The 25,298-nt window shown below is 44.6% G+C and overlaps 1 protein-coding gene across 2 annotated transcripts in view; it reads right to left on the reverse strand.

The window, feature by feature from the left end:
• Nucleotides 1–25,298, reverse strand: part of LOC124619935 (zinc finger CCCH domain-containing protein 13-like) — a 396,933-nt gene that overhangs the window by 311,489 nt on the left and 60,146 nt on the right. Inside the window, exon 2 of one of the 2 annotated variants that reach the window (XM_047146583.1) lies at nt 22,573–22,875. The exons of the other annotated variant lie outside the window; for it this stretch is intronic. Within the exon in view, the coding sequence (XP_047002539.1) occupies nt 22,573–22,875 (303 nt within the window). The remainder of the gene's footprint in view (nt 1–22,572; nt 22,876–25,298) is intronic. 2 annotated transcript variants of the gene reach the window in all.

The raw sequence follows: 25,298 nt of genomic DNA on the forward strand, positions 1-25,298 counted from the left end.
TTATGTATGGGAAATGAAACTACATACGCATAATGATGAAAGGAATCGAAAACTTGCCTACCGTTTTTCACACACACCAGTACTTACTGAGTTCTTGCTGCTTTTCTGAAGCTCACATACAAGTCAGCAGAACATTAAACTAACAGTATCATGGAAAGGATAGACTGCCATTCACACCAGAGATGACATATTAAGTCGGCGAGAGGCACAACGAAAAAACAGCTGCACGTTGAGGAAAGGAAAACACATACACATTCACACAAGCAAGCACGCATGAGATTTCCGGGTGCTCCGTCTAGAATGCAACTGCTTGCTTGTGTAAATGTGCGTTTGCTTTCTTTTGTGAAGAAGGACTTGGTCGAAAGCACAACGTGTAACAGTCTTTCCGTTGTGGCTGTCTAAAATTCATCATCTCGTCTTTACAGTGAGTAGCAATTTATCGTTACCATAATATTGTTAGTATTCCAGACCGGACTTTCCAATGTTTTAACATTAAACCAACAAATTCACACGTACAGAGACCAAATTATGCAGATTTAGTGCCAGTCCAAACGAAATACGTTGATCACACAATAAACGAACAGTTCCAGTCAGAAAGCAACTGAAAGAGGGTTGCAATTTTGGAACCACCATACTCGCTCCAGGATTGACCGGTACAGTCTCGTTGAGCGATTGCATCATACTTTTCCTTGTACGTAGCCGCTTCATACGCTCATCAAAAGTATCTGGACATCTGTTACTGGACGTTAGTATCGGATGTGCCTTTATGACGGCTTAAACTCTGCTGGCGACACTGCCAGTGCGCTGTCTCAACGTCTATGGAGGATTGGTAGTTCATTCTTCCTCCAGAATCGAAGCTCGAGAAGGTAGTGATAGTGGACACTGGGGTCTGGACCGAAGTCGACGTCCTGACTCATCCCAAAGCTGCTGTATTGGACTCAGATTAGGACTGTGGACTGGCCAGTAAATTTCTGGAACATTATTGTCCACAGACCATGGAGCTTTATGACAGGGTGCATTATCATGCTGATATGAAGAACCATCATCTCCGGAATGTTCCTCTGCTGTACGCTGTACACAATGCTGTGAATTGTGTTCACATCCTCCAAAATTTAGCATTTCCTTAACTGCAATAAGGGGTCGCACCCTAACAGCGAGAAACATCCCCATAATGTAACACCGCCACCTCCATACTTCAACGTTGGCACTACACGTGATACCGGGTAACGTACTCCAGGCATTCACTGCCCCAAACCCTTCTATCGGATTGCCATCGAGTACAGGGTGATTCGTCGTTCCAAACCACTCTTTTCCAGTCTTCCACTGTCCAGTGGCGTCGCTTTTTTCGTCACTTAGCACTGACTACAGAACTGTTCGGCTATTGTACCCCATTCTGGGCGTTACCCAGAGCAGCCCACATACTTTTGATCAGCTAGTGTACGTCATCCAGGATCATGAATTACATACAGAAATTATTGACGATGGTACTGTTGACATTGTATTCCCTGGAGACGTTGAATGTATTCCGCGCCCTCCACGAACTGCTCTCCTGTGCCAACCTCTTCGTCTCAGAGTAGCATTTGCAACCTAAGTCCTCCACTGTTTGCTGGATGTATTCCAGTCTCTGTCTTCTTTTACAGTTTTGGTCTGTCTGGTTCCTCTAGTACCATGGAAGTCATTCCCTCATGTCTTAACAGATGTCCTATCATCCTGTCGCTTCTCCTTGTAAGTGTTTTCCATACATTCCTTTCTTCGCCGATTCTGAGGAGAATTTCCTTATTCCTTGCCTTACCAGTCCAACTCAGTTTAAACGTTCTTCTGTGGCATCACATCTCAAATTCTTCGATTCTCTTGTGTTCCGGGTTTCTCATAGTCCAACTTTCACTACCACACAATGCTGTGCTTCAAACGTACACACATGCTCATAAATCAAGGATAATGCTGATACATGGTGAAACAACGCTCCGGTGGGCGGTTTGTGCGTTTAAATCACCTAGGGGTATGACCATGTGGTGCATTTGACCTGCGGTCGTCACACGGTGGCGCTGTCAGCAGTCCACATACTCGGAGGTGTGTTGATGCATGTCACAGTACGGTGCAGCGAGTAAGTGTGCAGACGTTTTAAGATGTGCTAATGGTGACTGTGTGTTGAAAATGGCTCAAAGAACACATATTGATGACGTTATGAGGGGTAGAATACTAGGGCGACTGGAAGCTGGTCAGACACAGCGGGTCGTAGCACGGGCCCTCCGTGGGCCACAAAGTGTGACCTCAAGATTATGGCAACGATTCCAGCAGACAGGAAACGTGTCCAGGCGCTACAGTACGGGACGTCCACAGTGTACAACACCACAAGAAGACGGATATCTCACCATCAGTGCCCGCAGACGGCCACGGAGTACTGCATGTAGCCTTGCTCGGGACCTTACCGCAGCCACAGGAACAGTTGTCTCCAGACACGCAGTCTACAGACCACTGAATAGACATGGTTTATTCGCCCGGAGACCTGCAAGGTGCATTCCACTGACCGCTGGTCACAGGAGAGCTTCTAAAGCCTGGTGTCAAGAACACAGTACAAGGTCTTTGGAACAGTGGTCCCAGGTTATGTTCACGGACGAGCCCACCCACATATATCTCGCGTAATGATCACAACGAAAAGATCCGAGAAATTAGAGCAAATACGGAGACTTACAAGCAGTCGTTCTTCCCACGCACAATTCGTGAATGGAACAGGGAAGGGAGGATCAGATAGTGGTACAATAAGTACCCTCCGCCACACACCGTAAGGTGGCTCGCGGAGTATAGATGTAGATGTAGATGTAGTCTGAATAGTGATTCTCGTCGGGTTTTCATCTGGCGTGAACCAGGAACCAGATACCAACCCCTTAATGTCCTTGAAAGGGACCTGTATGGAGGTCGTGGTTTTATGGTGTGGGGTAGGATTATGATTCGTTCATGTACAGCCCAGCATCTCTTTGACAGAGGAACTGTAACAGATCAGGTGAATCGGGACGTCATTTTAACCACCCCTTTTCAGGGGTGCAGTGGGTCCCACCTTCCTCCTGATGGATGATAACGCACGGCCCCACCGAGGTGCCATCGTGGAGGAGTACCTTGAAACAGAAGATATCAGGTGAATGGAGTGGCCTGCCTGTTCTCCAGACCTAAACCCCATCGAGCACGTCTGGGATGCTCTCGGTCGACGTATCGCTGCACGTCTTCAAACCCTTACGACACTTCAGGAGCTCCGGCCGGCACGGGTGCAAGAATGGGAGGCTATATCTCAGCAGCTGCTCGACCACCTGATCCATAGTATGCCAACCAGTTGTGCGGCCTGTGTACGTGTGCATGGTGATCATATCCCATATTGATGTCGGGGTACATGCTTAGGAAACAGTGGCGTTTTGTAGCTCATGTGTTTCGGGACGGTTTTCTCAACCAATACTGTGGACTTACAGACCTGTGTCGTGTCTGTTCCCTATGTGCCTATGCTATCAGCGGCAGTTTTGTGTAGTGTCACGTTGTGTGGCACCACATTCTTCAATTATCCTTGATTTATGAGCATGAGTGTATATTCTCAGTAATTTCTTCCTCAAGTTAAGTCGTATATTTGCTACTAGTAGGCGTCTCTTGGCCAGGAATGCATTTTTCGCAAGTGCTAGCCTGGTTTTGATGCCCTCCTTGTTTCGTCCGTCATGGTTGGTTGTTTGGTTGGTTGTTCGATTCGCGGTAGGAGACCAAACAGCGAGGTGAAAGATTAGGGTTCCTTTCGAAGGAACCATCCCGGTATTTGCCTCACGCGATTCTAGCGAAATGATGGAAAACCTAAATCAGGATGGCCGGGCGCGGGTTTGGAAACGACTTCCTCCCGAATGCGAGTCCAGAGTTCTAACCACTGCACCACCTCGCTCGATCGTCCTTCATAGGTTATTTTGCTGCCTACGTAGCAGAATTCCTTACCTTCATCTACTTCGTGATCACCAGTCCTGAAATTAAGTTTGTCACTGTTCTCATTTCTGCTACTTGTCATTACTTTCGTTCTGCTTCGATTTAGTCTCAGTGCACATTCTGCACTTATTAGACTGTTCATTCCATTCGGTAGATCTTCACTTTCACTGAGGACAGCAACGTCATCAGTGAATTTTATTATTGATATGTTGCCATAACTGTTTTTTATTCCAGCCTTGCCGGCCGGTGTGGCCGTGCGGTTAAAGGCGCTTCAGTCTGGAACCGCGTGACCGCTACGGTCGCAGGTTCGAATCCTGCCTCGGGCATGGATGTGTGTGATGTCGTTAGGTTAGTTAGGTTTAATTAGTTCTAAGTTCTAGGCGACTGATGACCTCAGCAGTTGAGTCGCATAGTGCTCAGAGCCATTTGAACCATTCCAGCCTTTTTACATACTGGTGTTCTGATCTGAAGATCGGAAGACAACCGAACTCAATGAAAAACACATACACGTTTGTGACAAAGCAGTGTTTCTCTTCTCTGCGACGACGTTGCAGCTCATAGAACCTAGAGAGTTATGACGAACACATACAGTTCCCTACTCCCCACTGTGGGTCCAACACTGAACCTTGCGGATCACCAGTTAGGGTTTTTGCGGTGGGATGGCGAGGGCCGCAGAAAACCCAGGCGAGTACCGTGCGGCACGGCAGCCCCCACACAAGCGCAAGGCTGGATTACTCACCCACGTCCTGGGACCCGGCAGCGCGGTTTCGACCCCAGAGCCGGAGAAAGCCGGCAGCCTCGGCGGCGAGGCGTGGGCGCCGTTACTCCTGTTTGGGCGGCCGCTGCGAGAGCGAAACTGAGCGCCGAAAGCAGCTGGAGCCTCCAGCCGGCCGGCTCCGGACAACCTGTTTTCCTTCACGCCATATGGAGCGACGCCGCCAGCGTCGCTTTTCCTTTTTCCCACCACGTGTTTTCCGATCCCGGCTGTCATAACTGGAACTCGCGAGCGCCCACTCTGTGTCGCAGGTTGGACACAGCTGCGATTTCTACGCGACTGTCCCGTCTTTCCGTCGCCGCTTGCACTCGGAGAAAGGGCGTGCTCTGTCACTCTCTGCATTCTGTATAGAAGTCTTTCAGTAACTTCCAGGGAGACTAAAATACAGTGTGTTTCAAAAAGGACTTTGCAACTTTAAAAATTCATACAAACTTATTGAAAGAAGACAGAGCTGCATTTGGTTTTATTTTGTAGGGAAACACATCAATTTTTTTTACCTATGTGGCTTCCGTTGGTTATCCTTCACGCATCCCATCGGAAGTCAATTTCTTCCCAAACTCGCTGTAACATTGCAGGTGTAACTTGCTCACTGACGGCGTAAATTCTTGCTTCAGGTAGAGAAGCCGGAACAGGAGGTACAAACACGATATCCTTGATGAATCACCGTAAAAAAATCGAGTGATAATTTTTTCATAATGCGGGGCCACAGTCATAATACATTTCTTTAAAGTCAGTACCGCCATTAGACTGTTGTTTATTTACAATGTTACATTAACGCTTACACTATCGTGATTTCGGCTTCAAAGTGTCATTATCAAGTGTTGCCACCTCAGGTAATTTATAACATTTAAAAAACTTGATAATGGCACTTTGAAGCCGAAATCATGATTGTGTAAGTGTTAATGTAACACTGTAAATAAACAACAGTCTAATGGCGGTACTGACTTTAAAGAAATCGAGTGGTGTCAGGTCTGGGGAACGTGGGGGACATCCTTGACCTGGAAATTGGTCAATGAGAAATCCCAGAAGTCATCCAGGTGGTGCACCATTTTGCTTGAAGTAAAAATCTCGTTCTTTGTCATCCTCATCGGTCTGTGGCATCAAAAATTCTTGTAAAATATCCAGGTACACTATTTGTAAGTAGGCTGTTTAGGTTTTTATGTTGGTAATGCCACGTAGTGCTCTGTATGAAAATCGCTGACTGCGCTGTGTACAGTGTGTGGCTGTTTGGCATTGTTGGAATATTCGCTTGTGTAGTGTTGGGCAGTGGATGTGATAAGCGCGTCGCGTTGGTAGTTGGAGGTGAGTCTCTAGCAGTGGTGGATGTGAAGAGAGAGATGCCAGAGTTTTGAGAGCGGACGATCTGGACGTGTATCCGTCAGGAAAAGGAAATTTGTAAGACTGGATGTCATGAACTGATATAATATATATTATGACTTTTGAACGCTATTAAGGTAATTACATTGTTTGTTCTCTATCAAAATCTTTCATTTGCTAACTATGCCTATCAGTAGTTAGTTTCTTCAGTAGTTATAATTTTTTATTTAGCTGGCAGTATTGGCGCTCGCTGTATTGCAGTAGTTCGAGTAACGAAGATTTTTGTGAGGTAAGTGATTCATGAAACGTATAGGTTATTGTTAGTCAGGGCCATTCTTTTGTAGGGATTATTGCTATTGCGCTTAAAATATTGTGTGTCAGTTTAGTGATGATCAGAATAAGTAAAGAGAGAACTGTCTGAGTAGGTTGAGTTTTACTCAGCTGTTTCTGTATCAAATAACGTAAGAGTTTTTCCAGCATTGTCGTTCATAATTTTTCAAAGGGGACGTTTCATATTCCGTTGATGGTTCTCTCACGGGAAAAAATCGGACTGTACACTTTGTTTTTGCTCAATGCATAAAAAACATTCAGGTTAGGGCTATCACGAACATATTGCAATATTTGCTGTGGATTTTCACTGCTCCAAATCCTACAGTTACGTGTGTTAACCTTGCCACTTAAGTGAATAGTCGACTCGTCAGAAAAGATGATTTTGTCCAAGAAATGTTCATCCTCATGTAATTGATTTAACATATCCGCACAGAAGTTATTGCGAGCAATTTTATTAGTGTATTTTATTGCTTGTACGATCATGAATCTGTACGGTTTCAAATGCAAAGATTGCTCACCACACGCCAAAGAGTCGTATGTGAGATTTGCAGTTCACGGGATGCACGCCGGGTCGATTTCGACGGGCTGCTGACAAAACGTTTCTCACTCGCTCAACTACGTCGTCAGATGTGTCTGGACGACCTGATGATTTCCCATGCCTTACCGAGCACCCTGTTTCTACGAAACATTTATCTCAATCATAAATTGTAGGCCTACAAAGTTGCAAAGTCCTTTTTGAAACACCATGTATTTGTTTCTGAAGACAGTGATGATTTACACTGCTGGCCAGTAAATCAATACACAGCATATCCCTCACCCAGGCACAAAGTATTCACTGCACAAGAGAAAGTAACTAGAATTATGGGTGGGTTTCACTCACGTACATCTTGCAGGCATCTGTTTAAGCAGCTGAGAATACTAACCAGAGCCTCACTGTACATTTATTAAAGTATGAAATTTGGTTTCAACAATCCATTTGAGTTTGAGAGTAACATTGATAATAACAAGTACAATACTAGATGCAAAAATATTCTGCTTTATCCTTTAATGAATCTAACTTCGGCATGGTAAGGGATGAAATATTTACCCATAACACTGGCAGTCTAACCATATAAATAAAATGTTTGACAGATGGCTGAAGTGTTTTAAAGTGTAGATTAAAGATATTTCTGCTTAACAACTTCTGTATGACAGAGAAATTCTCTGTATAGGGTGATTCAGCTGCTCCTACCAATGGGTTTTATGCAACGCACAACGCCTTCAAATATTACGCGCAATAATTTCATATTCTCTCGCTCGCTAAGTGCAAAAGTTATTAGACCTACAGAAAAAATGAACAGGACCCTTTTTGTACGAATTTAATGTAGTGGGGGGCACCGTTTTCGATTTAGCCAAGGAAAAGGCATTTGAAGGTTACTTTTGTAGGTTTTTCTTAAGTAATTCGGAAACACTGGCCATTAAAATTGCTACACCACGTGCTACAGACGCGAAATTTAACCGACAGGAAGAAGATGCTGTGATATGCAAATGATTAGCTTTTCAGAGCATTCACACAAAGTTGGCGCCGGTGGAGACACCTACAACGTGCTGACATGAGGAAAGTTTCCAACCGATTTCTCATACACAAACAGCAGTTGACCGGCGTTGTCTGGTGAAACGTTGATGTGATGCCTCGTGTAAGGAAGAGAAATGCGTACCATTACGTTTCCGACTTTGATAAAGGTCGGATTGTAGCCTACCGCGATTGCGGTTTATCGTATCGCGACATTGCTGCTCGCGTTGGTCGAGATCCAATGACTGTTAGCAGAATATGGAATCGGCGGGTTCAGGAGGGTAATACGGAACCGCCGTGCTGGATCCCAACGGCCTCGTATCACTAGCAGTCGAGATGACAGGCATCTTATCCGCATGGCGGTAACGGATCGTGCAGCCACGTCTCGATCCCTGAGTCAACAGATGGGGACGTTTGCAAGACAATAACCATCTGCAAGAACAGTTCGACGACGTTTGCAGCAGCATGCACTATCCGCTCGGAGACCATGGCTGCGGTTACCCTTGACGCTGCATCACAGACAGGAGCGCCTGCAATGGTGTACTTAACGACGAACCTGGGTGCACGAATGGCAAAACGTCATTTTTTCGGATGAATCCAGGTTGTGTTTACAGCATCATGATGGTCGCATCCGTGTATGGCGACATCGCGGTGAACGCACATTGGAAGCGTGTATTCGTCATCGCCATACTGGCGTATTATCCGGCGTGATGGTATGGGGTGCCATTGGTTACATCTCTCGGTCACCTCTTGTTCGCATTGACGGACTTTGAACAGTGGACGCTACATTTCAGATGAGTGACGACCCGTGGCTCTACCCTTCATTCGATCCCTGCGAAACCCTACATTTCAGCAGGATAATGCACGACCGAATGTTGCAGGTCCTATACGGGCCTTTCTGGATACAGAAAATTTTCGACTGCTGCGCTGGCCAGCGTATTCTCCATATCTCTCACCAACTGAAAACGTCTGGTCAATGGTGGTCGAGCAACTGGCTCGTCACAATACGCCAGTCACTACTCTTGATGAACTGCGGTATCGTGTTGAAGCTGCATCGGCAGCTGTACCTGTAGACGCCATCCGAGCTCTGTTTGACTCAATGCCCAGGCTTATCAAGGCCGTTATTACGTCCAGAGGTGGTTGTTCTGGGTACTGATTTCTCAGGGTCTATGCACCCAAATTGCGTGAAAATGTAATCACACGTCAGTTCTAGTACAATATATTTGTCCAATGAATACCCGTTTATCATCTGCATTTCTTCCTGGTGTAGCAATTTTAATGGCCAGTAGTGTATATATTGGTCAAAAACAGTCTGAAAAGCTTGTAAGTGTATTACAGGGGAGGTTGCTTTGAGAACTAATTGCTGAGAAAAAAATTTGACATGCTGTGCCGGTTCCGAGTTAATTACCACTGAAGATAGCCAATCAGGCCGTTGCGCCCTCAAATTCAAGCTGCCCGCTTGTGTCGTCAAGTGTGTTCTTCGTTTGGTTTCCTAAAACCAAACAAGAGAGAAATACAAGGATTAGACATGGGACGGTAGTTAGATGGAATCCGAGTTAAAAACTGAGCAGTCTCGTGCACTATCATCTACACCATGAGAAGGACTGATATTAACTGTGTCTGTCAGGCTGTTTGAATCTGCACGCGCATCGGTCTTATTGGTAACTTAATTAACTCGAAAAAGGCGTAACGTCTCGAATTTTTTTCTTAACAATTATTGCTCAGCACAACCTACCCTGCAACACCCTTACACGCCTTTCAGACTTTCTGACTACCCTGCATAAACAAATGCGTAAATGTGTATATGTATGTGTGTGTGAGGGAGAGAGAGAGAGAGAGAGAGAGAGAGAGAGAGAGAGAGAGAGAGAGAGGGGGGGGGGGGGGAGGGTATGTTAATCAAATGATTCAAATAGCTCTAAGCATTATGGGACTTAACATCTGAGGTCATCAGTCCCCTAGAACTTAGAACTACTTAAACCTAACCAACCTAAGGACATCACACACATCCATGCCCGAGACAGGATTCGAACCTGGGACAGTAGCAGCAGCACGGTTCCGGACTGAAGCGCGTAGAACGGCTCGGCCACAGAGGCCGGCTATGTTAATCCTGTTAGGTATCATTTGTCAGTTCTTTTATAGCAATAATGTGTGTGTTGTTGCAGGATGATGTTAGGCAGATCGTTACCGAGTGTTTGTGTTCATTTACCATGATTTTGTCTTCAGAAAGTGCCCTTTGTATGTAATAGTGTTCTGAATTTAATTTTCGGTTCAGCCTATTTTTATAATTCACAATATGTGCCTATTTTTCAGTGTTTAGTGGGCGTTAGTTCTCATCTTATAGTATTTGGAGGTTGAGCAGCCACTCTCATAGAGCTTTCATATGTCCTGTGTTCCTCGCTCTGAAATCTCTGCATGTTTGTCCTACATACTGGATTTGGCGAGCCACATCTTGAGCAGCAAGTCTTCCTTCCGGGTAGAGAATGAAACGTAAAAAAGAAATATTTACCACCTTCATAGAGAATGTTTTCTTATGGTTAGCGCCAGAACAGCTGTCCTCGTTACCCGTTATCGCTTAATGCCAGCTGCTTATAACTACTGATAGGGTCCAAGAGTCGGATTTCCAGGCGCACGTACGCACGCACGCACACACACACACACACACACACACACACACACACACACACACACACACACACACACACACAAGTCGTTCTACTGAAATATGTGTCGAACGCCCGTGAACTCCATCATGCCGTTCTTCAAATTTACATAATCTCGCGATACGTTACGCAAAAAAGATTCATCCCTCTCAGAGCCCAAAAACACTGCAGTCACGTTCCTGTCAGCTTAGGATTCTGACTCGAATCTCTTATATCGAGAAGTAGTCTGATTGCACCGCTGCATTTTCAGCTCTTCTGTCGCCAGCTCGAAGTGACAATTACGAAAACGTATGTTCACGCTTAATCCGAATAATAGCAGCCTGGAAGAGGACGTGTCGGACTCAGACATTCGAGACTGTGACTTATGTAGCCGTACGTCTTGTACAACAATAGCCAGCAGTGGCAGCTCTATACCGACCACGAGAATGCCTAGACGGGTCCACGTATGTTGCACAGAGAGTAAAGTATTTATGAACTCCAGGCTAAAAGTATTCAGCCCACAGTGGGCAGGAAAATTTAGTAACAGTACAGAGCAGTGCGCCTGTTAAACGTTACGCTCAACATTCTTAGCGAGAGTCGAGTTAAGCCGAAGACGATTCTACGGCATGAGACTAATTGTGTCTTATATTCCTCTTCGTGCTAACCTTAGCTGGTTAACAATCTATCTTCCCCTCACTGTTTCACTTTGCTGCTTTATTTATAACCAGCGGTCTACCCCAGCCTCACACGTGTAACTGTCAGAACCTATGGCACAGCGGGAATAACTTTTTGTAACGTCTCGAATTTTTTTCTTAACAATTATTGCTCAGCACAACCTACCCTGCAACACCCTTACACGCCTTTCAGACTTTCTGACTACCCTGCATAAACAAATGCGTAAATGTGTATATGTATGTGTGTGTGTGTGAGGGAGGGAGAGAGAGAGAGAGAGAGAGAGAGAGAGAGAGAGGGGGGGGGGTATGTTAATCAAATGGTTCAAATAGCTCTAAGCACTATGGGACTTAACATCTGAGGTCATCAGTCCCCTAGAACTTAGAACTACTTAAACCTAACTAACCTAAAGACATCACACACATCCATGCCCGAGGCAGGAGTCGAACCTGCGACTGTAGCAATCGCGCGGTTCCGGACTCAAGTGCCTAGAACCGCTCGGCCACCGCGGCCGGCCATTAGTGTGTACTTTTTTATTTACATTAGTTACAGTTAACTGCAAGTAACATCATTGACAAAATGAATGTACCATTTGTACGGCGAACAAGGTTCTGACACACCCTAAGTTTTGAATCACGTCACAGGCATCTACAATTCTGGCAACTAATTCCATCTCCGTGTCCACTGGGGTCACATACACAAGTGACTGTGGATATCCCTATAGGAAATAATCAGGGGGATTCAGGTCAGGCGACCTTGCAGGCCATGGATTAAGACCTCCCCTTCCAATTCAGCGACCAGGAAATGCTGTACCGGTATTGCTACATGGTGTTGTACTATGCGTCTGTGAATAGCACTGAGTAATGAATGGGTCTGTCGTTGATTCACAGTACGTTCTGTCATGGGACAATGTAAATACAACAGAGCCACCTTATGGACAAGTAAAGTAAACAAAACCTACATCATGACTTCCTGGTAATCAGGTTCGTCCTCCTTGTTTCCTTGTAGGAAATAAAGAATGTACCTGTAAATAAACAGCACATTAGTGTAAACTTGTACGGTACGCACGTTAGTTGTGAATAAGCTGGAAAACAATAGTGCTAGACAAAGCGGTGGAGAAGTCTACTTCCGTATCGCCGTAAGCTGGCTTCTCCGGCACCAAGTTCCCTGCCTAAAATTGTTCAGTGGACATTCTCTAATGTCCTGTTACATTTTTCACGCTCTTACCTGTATAAGTAAAAGTTCCTTGTGAATCAATCAGTGAAAACTATGTCAAAAACTCTGCTGTAGCCCGTGAACTTAGCCTTGACATACAGACAGGAAAACGCGGCTTTTATAATACGGACAGATTATGATTCTAAGTAGTTGTTTACAATTTTGTTTACCTCCGAATTGGTTTTGGTGGTTCTTCTAGTTGGTGTGTCCACGATTTATTTCTCCTAGATAGTTGTCTGACGTGACGGACTGAACATCGTGAGTTATTAATGTTGTTGTGACAAAGTCAGGCATTTTTACATTTACTAAAATGTACAATTTTGCAAACTTCTGCATTAAGAGATAGTTGCCACTTTGTGCACCATATTTCCTGCTTCCCCTGATATATTACGGTATAGGAAGAGTTTCATCAGATTACAGTTCCTCATGCGTAAGTGTACCGAGACTTCAATTAATAGTTTCCGCTACGCTAAGTCATTAATGTATAACATGGACAGTAATGGTCCGATCATGCTGCCGTGGGACACACCAGAATATTTGGTTTTTAGTATAATCCTTAAACGTCTGAATCTACGTCTACATCAGACTCCGCAAGCCACGAGACGGTGTGTGACGGAGAGTGCTTCTGGTACAACTAATTGACCCCCCATTGAATGGCTCTGAGCACTATGCGACTTAACTTCTGAGGTCATCAGTCGCCTAGAACTTAGAAATAATTAAACCTAACTAACCTAAGGACATCACACACATCCATGCCCGAGGCAGGATTCGAACCTGCGACCGTAGCGGTCACGCGGTTCCAGACTGAAGCGCCTTTAACCGCACGGCCACACCGGCTGGATGACCCCCCATTCCCTCTTCCACTCGCGAATGGCGCGTTTTGTTGGTTGGTTGGTTGGTTTGGGGAAGGAGACCAGACAGCGTGGTCATCGGTCTCATCGGATTAGGGAAGGATTGGGAAGGAAGTCGGCCGTGCCCTTTCAGAGGAACCATCCCGGCATTTGCCTGGAGTGATTTAGGGAAATCACGGAAAACCTAAATCAGGATGGCCGGACGCGGGATTGAACCGTCGTCCTCCCGAATGCGAGTCCAGTGTCTAACCACTGCGCCACCCCGCTCGGTGGCGCGTTTTGTTCAAATGGCTCTGAGCACTATGGGACTTAACATCTACGGTCATCAGTCCCCTAGAACTTAGAACTACTTAAACCTAACTAACCTAAGGACATCACACAACACCCAGTCATCACAAGGCAGAGAAAATCCCTGACCCCGCCAGGAATCGAACCCGGGAACCCGGGCGTGGGAAGCGAGAACGCTACCGCACGACCACGAGCTGCGGACGGTGCGTTTTGTCGTTAAGTTCTAACTTCTGTAATTTTCTCGTAGTGGTTATTTTGCGAGAGATATGTGGGAGGAAGTAATATCTTGTCCGACTCTTCCCAGAAAGTGCTCTCTACATATTTCAATAGTACACCTCTCCGCGATGCACAACGCCTCTCTTGTAACGTCTCCCAATAGAATTTACTGACCGTCTCAGTAACGCTCTCGCGCCGATTAAACGATAACGTGACAAAATGCGCCGCTCTTCGTTGGATCTTCTGTATCTCTTCTATCAGTCCTACCTGGTAAGGATCCCAGATGGATGAGCAGTACTCAAGAATCGGTCACACAAGCGCTTTGTATGACAGTACCTTGTGGATGGATTACGTTCCCTTAAGATTCTTATCTGCTTTTCCTGCTATTTGCTTTATGTTGTCATTGTATTTAAGGTCGCTCTGGATAGTTACTTCTAGATATTCTACGGTATAGACTGTTTTGAGCAATCCGTCGTCAATAGCGTAGTTGTGCATTAGTGGATTTCTTTTTCTATGTATGCACAATATGTTACATTTATTTACGTTCAGGGTCAATTGCCAGAGCCTTCACCATTCATCAATCCTTCACCATTCTGGAAATAGATACTGTCTGAATAGAAACATTTTTGAAAATCTGGAAAGACCGAGCTGGATTTCGTATGGTCGGCATGGTCGGAACCTTTGAAGGTCTCCATGGAGAATATTATTTACTTTCAAGTAGGTCACTGTGCTCTAATCCAAAATATATATTAGAAACTGGCTACAGATGGAGATGAGTATTGCAGAGGAATATTTTTGTTGGTCAATGTCGCTGAACACACAAATGATGATCGCTGGAGTGGTAGCCGACACGGAGATGGACAGTGGAAGCAGTGTGGGGTTGGAAGTGTGGGAGAGCCAGCGGATGACTGTGTCTTTGCGGGGTCTAAGGGGAAATACGGGCCCCGCAACGAACATGTGACGTCACACTAACCGCCGTGTACGACGTACATCGCGAACGCTCGGCTACGTCCTGGTCCAGGCGGGAAATCAGTACGGCAGTGAAAAGTCACCCTATGAAGTCCTTACCTTTGCCATATGTTACCGGTAGCGTATGTGTCTATTTAAACGCGCAGCTACTAAACATTCATTTTTGGAACACAACCTACGACCAGCTTAGAGACAGAAGTGATGACACTTTCTGCAGGATCTGACCATCATTTTGTATGACAATGCTCCAGCACGTACAGTGCAAGTTGTTACTGATTTGTTTGACTGATGGGGCTGCTAAATGCTATACCACCTACTGCACTCCCCTGACTTAAGCCCTCGTGAGTTCAACTCGATTTCTAAACTGAAGGAAACACTTCACGGCATTCGCTTCAGAACTGCTACAAATTCGTCGGGAAATAGACCGCGCCGCTCGAACTGTCAACACAACTGGCACTGTTAAGAGAATCCTACGACTTCCACATCGCTGGCAACGGGTTATACACGATGCTGGTGATTTCTTTGAAGGTCAGTAAAACTTTAAAACACGTATCTATTCTGTACGAGCTGTAAATAAATAGTTGGCGCTATTAAAGTTCCAGCCCTCATAGTAACTCGCTTCGTGCTGGACACGGTCGTACGACCTGCAGTGTCACGTGCTGTGACGCAGGCGCCGCTGTCTGTCGCTCTCGTGGCCCCCGTGTGCTTCCTAATGAGGTACGAGGCCTGGTGTGCTCAGACTCTTAGCGGGCGCCGTTTGAGGAAGTGTGAGCGTCCGAGCAGTCGCTACTGTTTGTACGTCCTGTTCGAGGCCTCCGAACCCGCTGAGTAGTCGTAGACCTCTGAAGTCGTGCGAAACCCCGCCTGGCCTTCAGGCGGACTGGCTTGGCCTTCAGAGCAGTCAGGCGTAATTATCTCTCAGTTTTCGTTAAGAACTCGATTCATTGTGGTCTGCATGCGGTGTAGGATGTTTACCGGAGCAGAGGCTATTTGTTCTCCCTAACTTCTGTCAATGAAACTGCCCCCTGTGCACACTCTGTGTGTAGCCAAGAGGGTTCGCGTAGGAGGAGCCGTGTATTGACTTACTGGCCGTTGCAGGAGAGCGCTGGCCCACGTTCTCTCTTGTGTGGGCGGTAATCGGCGAACTAGGACATGCTTTGTACCTCTGTATTTCCATCTATACTCCGCAAGCCATCTTACGGTGAGTGGCGGAGCGTACTTTGTGTACCGGATTTCGAATGCAGTCAGCAGGTACTAGTTCGGTGACGTAGTGCCATTTAGCTGAGGTGTATCGAATTGGTTGTCTGTCCCTCCGGTACCTAGGGGTCAGTGAATGGCTGTCTCTCTAAATAAATCAGTAAGTGGATCGAAATAGCATATCCAGACACTCTGGGTGATAATGGCATTGAAACAGAGGATGACACGTGTAAAGCTGAAATACTAAACACCTTTTTCCAAAGCTGTTTCACAGAGGATGATCGCACTGCAGTTCCTTCTCTAAATCCTCGCACGAACGAAAAAATGGCTGACATCGAAATAAGTGTTCAAGGAATAGAAAAGCAACTGAAATCACTCAACAGAGGGAAGTCCACTGTATCTGACGGGATACCAATTCGATTCTACACAGAGTACGCGAAAGAACTTGCCCCCCTTCTAACAGCCGTGTACCGCAAGTCTCTAGAGGAACGGAAGGTTCCAAATGATTGGAAACGAGCACAGGTAGTTACAGTTTTCAAGAAGGGTCGTCGAGCAGATGCGCAAAACTATAGGAATATATATCTCTGACATCGATCTGTTGTAGAATTTTAGAACATGTTTCTTGATCGCGTATCATGTCATTTCTGGAAACCCAGAATCTACTCTGTTGGAATCAACATGGATTCCGGAAACAGCGATCGTGTGAGACCCAACGCTTTATGTTCATGAGACCAGAAAATATTAAATACAGGCTCCCAGGTAGATGCCATTTTCCTTGACTTCCGGAAGGCGTTCGATACAGTTCCGCACTGTCACCTGATAAACAAAGGAAGAGCCTACGGAATAGCAGACCAGGCTGTATTAGAAAATTGCAGCGAAATGCAGGAAGATCTGCAGCGCATAGGCACTTAGTGCAGGGAGTGGCAACTGACCCTTAACATAGACAAATGTAATGTATTGCGAATACATAGAAAGAAGGATCCTTTGTTGTATAATTATATGATAGCGGAACAAACACTGGTAGCAGTTACTTCTGCAAAATATCTGGAAGTATGTGTACGGAATACTTGTTTTAGATTAAAAAAACCCTTTATATTACAAAGTTTACATTTCGTAAGTAAAATTACTGATCAATTGCCCAACTCTGCCCCTTATGACTGCGCGATCTAATATCAATAACGCGAAATGACTGACATCATCTACGTACCAAGCATTAGAAGACACTACTTTCAAAGATGATCAACGGTGGCGTAGAACCTCAGTGGAAATAAACTAACGTGGTCGTAGCTGTTTAGCTTTATAGCCCTAATAAGACGAAGCATTTTGCGATATCAGCGAGTGGAAGACTCTGCAAGAGAGGCACTCTGCGTCGCGGTGTAGCTTGCTGTTCAGGTTTCGAGAGGGTGCGTTTCTGGATGAGGTAACGAATATATTGCGTCCCCCTACTTATACCTCCCGAGGAGATCACGAATGTAAAGTTAGAGAGATTCGAGCGCGCACGGAGGCTTTCCAGCAGTCGTTCTTCCCGCGAACCATACGCGACTGGAACAGGAAAGGGAGGTAATGACAATGGCATGTAAAGTGCCCTCCGCCACACACCGTTGGGTGGCTTACGGAGTATAAATTTAGATATAGATGTAGAAGATTTTAAAAGTTTAGAACAAGTTTGCGTGGGTGCCACCGAGGGTTTTGCCGAGCTAGGGGTGGGGTTTGTAACACTGAAAATGCAGGATGCATGGCACCTGCTACCGATATGTAAATTTTTTTGCCGGATTGTGTGTAAATATTTGTAATTTAAATGCTTTCTTTTAATAATTAAGGACATTGCTTCACTGTTTGTGTAAATTTAGGTAGAAGTCTATTGACATTTCAGTGTATTTATCTGTGTCTTACTGTGAAGCTAATAAGCTCTGGGAAAAAGCCAAAGGAATTGTTATTTGCAACGACTCGCAACGACAACAGCAGTGCTTGTGCGTTGAAAAATCTTTGGGTAGAGAGTTGTTGTGCGGATCGCGTGGAGAGAGAGAGAGAGACAGGTTCCAGTGCTTGTAGTGTGCGAAAGGGTGGTGTTAACGATCTCGCAGTAGAGACTACCATTTTCGGCGGCATCATGTACGATCGCCGGCCAGATGTCTAGAAGGAGTAAGGACAGTGGACGGGCGGAAGATGCTGTATTAATTACGATTGCCCGTTCCTGTAATTAGCCATGCTCCACAAGATGCTACCGTCTTCAACAACAGCTGCAGTTCCAGCAACACAGATTCGTCGTCGGCTCAGAGTTTCGTCGTATGCACAGCACTGAAGTAAAACTGTTCATTGGTAGGAAGTATTAACGGCTAACCCAACAGTACAACTCAATGTGAGTTGATTGATAAAATGTATTTAAATAAGAATCAGTTAAACTTAGGGGGATTGTGTCCTCATTGTTACCAAGCAGTGCCCTTGTTCCTTTTTTTCCTTATGTGCTAACGAGTGTCATAAGAAACAAATTGCATACTTACAGCCAATTTATTAATGTATAATTTCACTTTTAAGAATTTTAGCCTCAGTCTACTTTCAATAATTCTTTACAACACAGGCTTCAGTTTATGAGTAAAGTAAAGCAATTTCATTTTTCAAGTTTGAGAATCAATCACTGGAAAAAATCCAAATCTAAAGAAATGCACAAATTAAGAGTGCAGAAGTTTTATTTATTTTACATGTAGCTTGGAGCACATGGCTGTTTGATTTGGTACGTATTCTATTACATATTTCTGTTGAAGTCAGTAAAAAAATGCTCAGTTGTTCAGACAATAATTTGATATCCAATTTGCGAAATAAGTAACTGCAAAGTGAAAAGTGCTTGCTTGTTTCTCTAAATTTATTAGATGACGTTACGTTGAGGTAACTGAAAGTCATTGTTCACGTAACGAAGTTCAATGCTAACATACAGTTTAATTGCATATTTTCAAATCATTACTCGATTGTTTTTTTTTTTCAAAATTTTATGACAAACATAACGTAGGAGTGACTTCCCAGTTTTCTTTATCATTACATGCCCACTTAAAATTAGTGTCCAAAATAGTGACAACCTTCAGTTGCCACGTCAGCGTTTAATAATTCATGTTCTTCTTTCCCATCATCTTGTACAGGAATTTGGATGTAAATTGCCCTAAAGGGCTGGCGACTGTTAATTATTTCCTTTTCGTTGATTAGTGTAACTTTTGGATTTATTATCAATGGTACCCCTTTCCTGTCCAGTGTTGTTCGTGAGTGTATGCACAAAATAACTTTCAATTTTCCAAATTATAACCCTGTTCGGTTCAATTACTTTTCATTTTTAGTAGACTTTTCCATCAGATGGGTCTGTTGTACACTTTCCTCCTACATATCGGTATTATTTCTTCGGGAAAGCAGGATAGGCCGATTAGTAAGGGGGAGGTTACAATATGTCATAGGGGAACCCCTTCCCGTGTTTTATTCAGTCACGTGTCACTGTGATGCCGCCCCCCCCCCCTATCATAACGTCACAGGACAGAGAGAAACAGGAGTGCTGAAATGGCATAAACATCCTTTGGTGCTTTGGATCACGTTCAAATTTCATTGAATGGTCTTTAACGGTTTCTGGTGGTTCCACTCTGTACGTCAGAGCAAAACGTGTTCGGCAGAGCAAAAACTGGCCGAGCTACATTCCAGATGGCTGCGATCATGTTTATTGCGATTGTAGACTCACAATGTCCTTAGGGCAGGGCTGAATCGTCCAGGAGGTGCGAGCAGTGTCCAAGGTTGTCAAGGAAGTCTTCCTGTTGGTCATCGCACTGCGAACTGTCGTTTTCCACAGCGAAATGTGTGGGAATGAATGCCCCAAAGGAAGGGTTTGGTTTCATTGCTGCCTTTTATGCCACCCCTGAGACCTTTTCGTGCCGATTCTGAGCGGCGGTCTGTCTGAAATGTTTTTCTCGGCCACCTATAAGAAAACGCGTGATTTCAACCCTGGGAGTTGTGGTTCTGATGTCCACCGCAGAGGTGTCAAGAGAAGGGGTGAAATATGGGTAACAGGAGGTATGACGACTTGTGTATCGTACGAAACGTCCACGGTTGCGTTGACCAGAATTGTGGTGAAATCTGATGCTAACGTGACATCATTAACCCACTTTACACCTCACACGAACTTCAGGTTGTGGCCTTTTCTCCACTTGAATCGACTGCTTGCTGTTTGGAGCGTTTCCGAGCCAGAGGGTGACCGTACATATGAGAGAGCGGTTTATTGGTTGACTCTTCTAGGAACGTCCACTCGGGGGACTTCAACAGCAGACCGCACCGTGATGCAGAGTGCCTCTCTTGCAGCGTTTGCCACTCTGTCCGTGACGCTTTCGCGCAAGCTAAACAAACCTATGCTGCTCCTCTTTGGATGTTCTCTATTTCGTTTGTCAATCTTATCTTGCCCGCGAATGGCAAAGGTCCCGAGTTCGAGTCCCGGTCCGGATACAATTTTAATCTGCCAGTAAGTTTCATATCAGAGCACGCTTCGCTGCAGAGTGAAGATCTCATTCCGAAAGCGTATTTTTGGAAAATAACGGAAAAAAGGAAAAATAATCGTTTCCAGCGGTAGTCCTATGCGTAAATTAAATTTATGCAAAGTTTATATCTTGAAATCAGGATAGTCTTTTTGGATCACCGTGTATTTCATATCGGAAGACGATGACTGTCGACAAATGGAATCAAATTTTTAGGACCACCCTGTGTTTCGCGTCGGCAGTCGATGACCGTCGAGTAATTGGATGAATCGTCTTTGAACACCGTGTGTTCATGTCAGTAGACGTTGAGCCTCAAGCAATCGGATGAATCTTTTTGGGGCACCCTGTGTTTCATGTCGAGAAATCGGATGACTCGTTTTGCAACACCTTGTGTTTCATGTCGCTAGACGCTGACCCTCAAGAAATCGGATGAATCTGCTTTGAAACACCCTGCGGTTCACTTCAACAGTAGTTGTGTCTCAAGAAATCGGATGCGTCTGTTCGGAACACCATGTCTTTAACGTCAGCTAACGTCGAGTTTCGAGGAATCGTATGAACCTTTTAGGAACATCCTATGTTACACGTCATAAGGCGCTGAACCTCAAGCAATATGCTGAATCTTTATTCGAACAACCAGTGTTTCATGTCAGCAGGGTTTAACCTCGACCAGTGGGTTGAATCTTTCCTGGGACACCCTGTGTTTCATGTCATCAGATGTTGATCTCGTGAAATCGTCTGAATCTTTCTGGAACACACTGTCTTTCATGTCGATAGACCTCGTGCCTCATAAAATAGAATTGATGTTTTCAAAATGTAAGGAGGGTTTGGGCCTTATGAAATCCAATTAATCGTATTGAAACTTCCTTTATTTTACAGAATGTCAAATCAGACACCTTTCAGACGTCCAGTTCCCAAACTGTTATTTTATTTGGCCACCTGCCAATGGAGGTTGAAATACTTTTGAATGCATTACGGGAACAGCAGTGATCAATGTCTTATAAATAATTACTATTAAAAACAGTCTTGATCACGATTTATTTAACAAGGTGACCGGTTTCGACCACTACTGTGGTCATCTTCAGACCATTGAGTAGGAACGTCTTTCTGTTGGAGAATCACTACTAATGATGGCTGCATCAAGCAGAAATCTACAGGTGCCGGACTGGCCCCTATTTTGACCGGAACCGAGGTTGGACTCTTCGTACACATCGGTCAGGGGGCCTAAAGATGGCTTAGTGAATCACCGAAACTGGTAGCCAAATCAAATAACAGTCTGGAAATTAGACGGCTGAAAGGTGTTTGATCTGGCATTCTGTACTGAAGAGCGAGTCCCACAACAGTCTCTGAAAAGATGGACATACAGAGTCGTCTATTTCATGTCAGTAGACCTAGAGCAGGGGTCACCAAACTTTTTAGTTGGCGGGCCACATTGACTCCTCCACGAAGTCACAAGGACCAAGATCTACCTAGTGGGATTAAAGCACCCTAGCACTCCATGATCACCGTAATGTAAGGCTAAAGGAAAGATGAAATCGCAAAAATCTAAGGTTGTGGGAATAGCTATTACTGAAACGAACTTCGATTTTTATTTAATTACATAATTTTTATTGGTGAGCGTACCTGACCGAAATTCTGGCGTATTTTATTCTGGCGAATTTCACCGACAAAAAAGTATGTCACTGCACATTCTTCACGAAAGCGTCCTGCAAAGTTAACGAAATCTCAAAATCATTGTTAGTAACACTATTACTGCAAGACGTAATAGAGGTAGAGTATGTCAACGCATTGTTATTTCAAGCGGCGCAACAATAAATTTAGTTATGTAGTCCTGTAGCGAGTAGCAGAGCCAATGTCGCGGGGTATTGGTCGCGATAGGCCTCCAAACTCAATTGTTGGCATTACAGGTACCACCTCAAATATTTGGCGGGCCGGATACCGGGGATGTCCGGCCAGCTAACGCGGGCCGGTTTGCTGGCTCTCGCGGGCCGGCTTCGGCCGCGGGCCGTAGTTTGGAGACCCCTGACCTAGAGGCTCGTGAAATTCAACTAGTACTACGGAACCACTGTGCCAGTAGATGACAGAGTGCTGGCCAGTTAGTGCCACTCACCTGCTGCCTCCTTGCGCCGCTTGGGCCTCTCGGGCTCTGCGGAGAGGTCAGTGAGGCTGGCGGAGAGCGGCTGCGCGGGTCCGCCGCCGTCTGCGGCGAGCCCCCTGGCCCTGCGGCCGCGGCCGGGCAGGCGCAGCGAGCGGAAGCCGTCGCCGAGGTCTACGCTGGCCGAGCAGTGCACGGCGTCCGCCTGCTGGAGCGCGCGCCGCGCCTCGGCCGCGCCCTCGCGACGCGACAGTCGACGCCGCACGGGCAGCCGCAAGCTGCCGCCCTCGCCAGGGACACGCGGCGCCGCGACGGTGCCTGCAACGAGGGGGGGGCGCTGCTCAGCCTACTACTCTGGTGTCCGGAAATTTTCCGAGGTCGCATTTATTTTGCCACAAAACGGCATAAGCAAGTGATACTGAAGTAGAAACAACGTAAAGAATACAGAACATAAACAACTGCAACTTTTATTTATTTATTGTCTTTTTTGCATATGGTCACCAACTGGTGCCTTATGCAAACGTCATAGCATTTTTATAAAATTTTTGTACAAACAGTAGGAATTTGCAATTCACATTGTAATGGTACTTGAATTACGTAACCATTACGGCACCTCATCTCAACCTCTCGATACCAGTAATACCCTACTGTGTTTCTGTAAAGTACTTGACATATTTCTGAGACAACATTCAGATTTGATTTCATTAATGTAGAAGTACTTTGATTCATCGATATGTTTATATTGCAATGATATTATTCTTATGTATATTCTTTCTTTTGTCACTATGATCTTTGACGTACTTGTAACTCGATTTTTGAGCGCGTAAGCGACTATTAGTTAGTAGTTAGAGAGTCGGACCTCGAGAAAGTCAAGTCTTGGACGTAATGTTGGAAAGACGCATAACGTAGTCAGCTTATAAAATGTGAACTTTAACAGTGAGGAAGATGTTTTCAAGTACATTTTCCATTATGGAGTGATGTTTTGTGTGTTACGTTATATTGCAGCAAAAGTAATAGAAAAGAAGTGTAACTTAAATTCGGAGTGCTGATTACTTTTTTACATCGCCATTGTCCCGCAAAGGTTTAATATTCAAGAATGGTTTGGGAAATACATCTATAAAACTTTTGAATATCGCATAATAAAACCTAGGCCTCTTTGCATCCGAGCTTGGAATCATCACCACCTAGATTTTCGTCGATTGAGACATGATTTTCCAACGAGACCAGCGTGGGAAACACGAAAAGATGAGTGCCTAGTTTATTCATTATTACATGAAATGACTTTATTAACTGTGCTCTAATGACACCTGCCACATAATAACTTTGTTGTTGCCCAAAGATGCAGTATTTAGCAGCGTGAGCAACACCATAATCATTATTAAGTTTTGACCTTTGTCGTGGTAGGGTTGTTAGAACATTTACAAGAAGCCACTTAAGGGTGACACACTTGGCAATATATGGTAAAGTACTTCATAATGCAACATACAGTTGTTACATAGTATAGGTATCTGAATTTACAGCATGTTGTTACAAAAATAATATATATTAGAATCACCTCAGAATAGTACATCGTATAGATAGAAGAGTTAGGCCTACATTTAAGAATAGCTACATTTTAATATCAGTATTCATTCAGTGAGTACAAACATTTGAGAGTTAATTCCCTTTTGAATACTTTACCTCTGTGGCATCTTATAGCACTTGTCTGTTTGTTAAACCATATCTGGCCATTTATCCAAGGACTATGATCTGTTGTCTTTAGTTCTGTTTCTGAAGAAGCAATCTTTTTGTCTTGTGTTATGGGTATGCACGTCAGAGCACTTAGCTTCATTATTTTTATGGTCCACAAAGAATGTTATTGCTTTGTACAGATACAAGGAGTATACTGTTAGATATTTATGTTGTACAAAGGTTTCCCCACATGAATCTCTGTATCCTAGTCGATGCATGGTCCTGATTGCTCTTTTCTGCCGTGTTAGGATTCTGTTCATGTGTCTATCAGCAGCACATCCCCATAACTCTGTTCCATAATTAATATATGCAAATATAGTCCCATAGTAAGCAGGTTTTAATGTTTGTCCAGAGACTTATTTTGATAGTTTGCTAATTAAGTGCAGTGAACTGCTGATTTTATTGCATACAACATTGGTATGTTCTACCCATCTAAGATTTTCGTCTAGGTATATATCCTCAAAAATTTACATTTGTCAGTGTCTACTTTTTCAGATGCCACTTATATTATCAATACAGGTTTGTTATGAATTACCAAGTTTAAATGGTAATAGCTGGGATTTGCTAATATTAACTTTTAGACCTTGATCATGGAAGTAAGTAGTTATTTGACTTCAGCCATCAGTTGCAGCCAATGTCAAGTCATTAGTTTGTTTGCAAAAGAACAAAAGTGAGGTATCATCTGCATAACTTACTAGTTGGGAGTGCAGAGGTGCCTCTAAATCATTAATGTAGACCACGAAAAGGAAAGGGCCCAATACGGAGCCCTGAGGTGCACCTTGTTTTACTGTTTCATAGCTGGATTGGAAATGTTTGATCTGACCATTAATTTCATAACTCAGCTTTGTACACTGCTTATGATTGGTTAGATATGTGATCAACTTGCAAAAATGTAGATTCTGGCAACTGTTAATGTGCTCAATATGGGGTGCGACCACCTCTGACACCAATACAGGCCTGACAACGACGGGACATGCTGTGAATGACGCCATGAATCTCAGATTGAGGCA

This window comes from Schistocerca americana, chromosome 6, assembly GCF_021461395.2.
Source record: "Schistocerca americana isolate TAMUIC-IGC-003095 chromosome 6, iqSchAmer2.1, whole genome shotgun sequence".
In the NCBI taxonomy this organism is placed as follows: domain Eukaryota; kingdom Metazoa; phylum Arthropoda; class Insecta; order Orthoptera; family Acrididae; genus Schistocerca; species Schistocerca americana.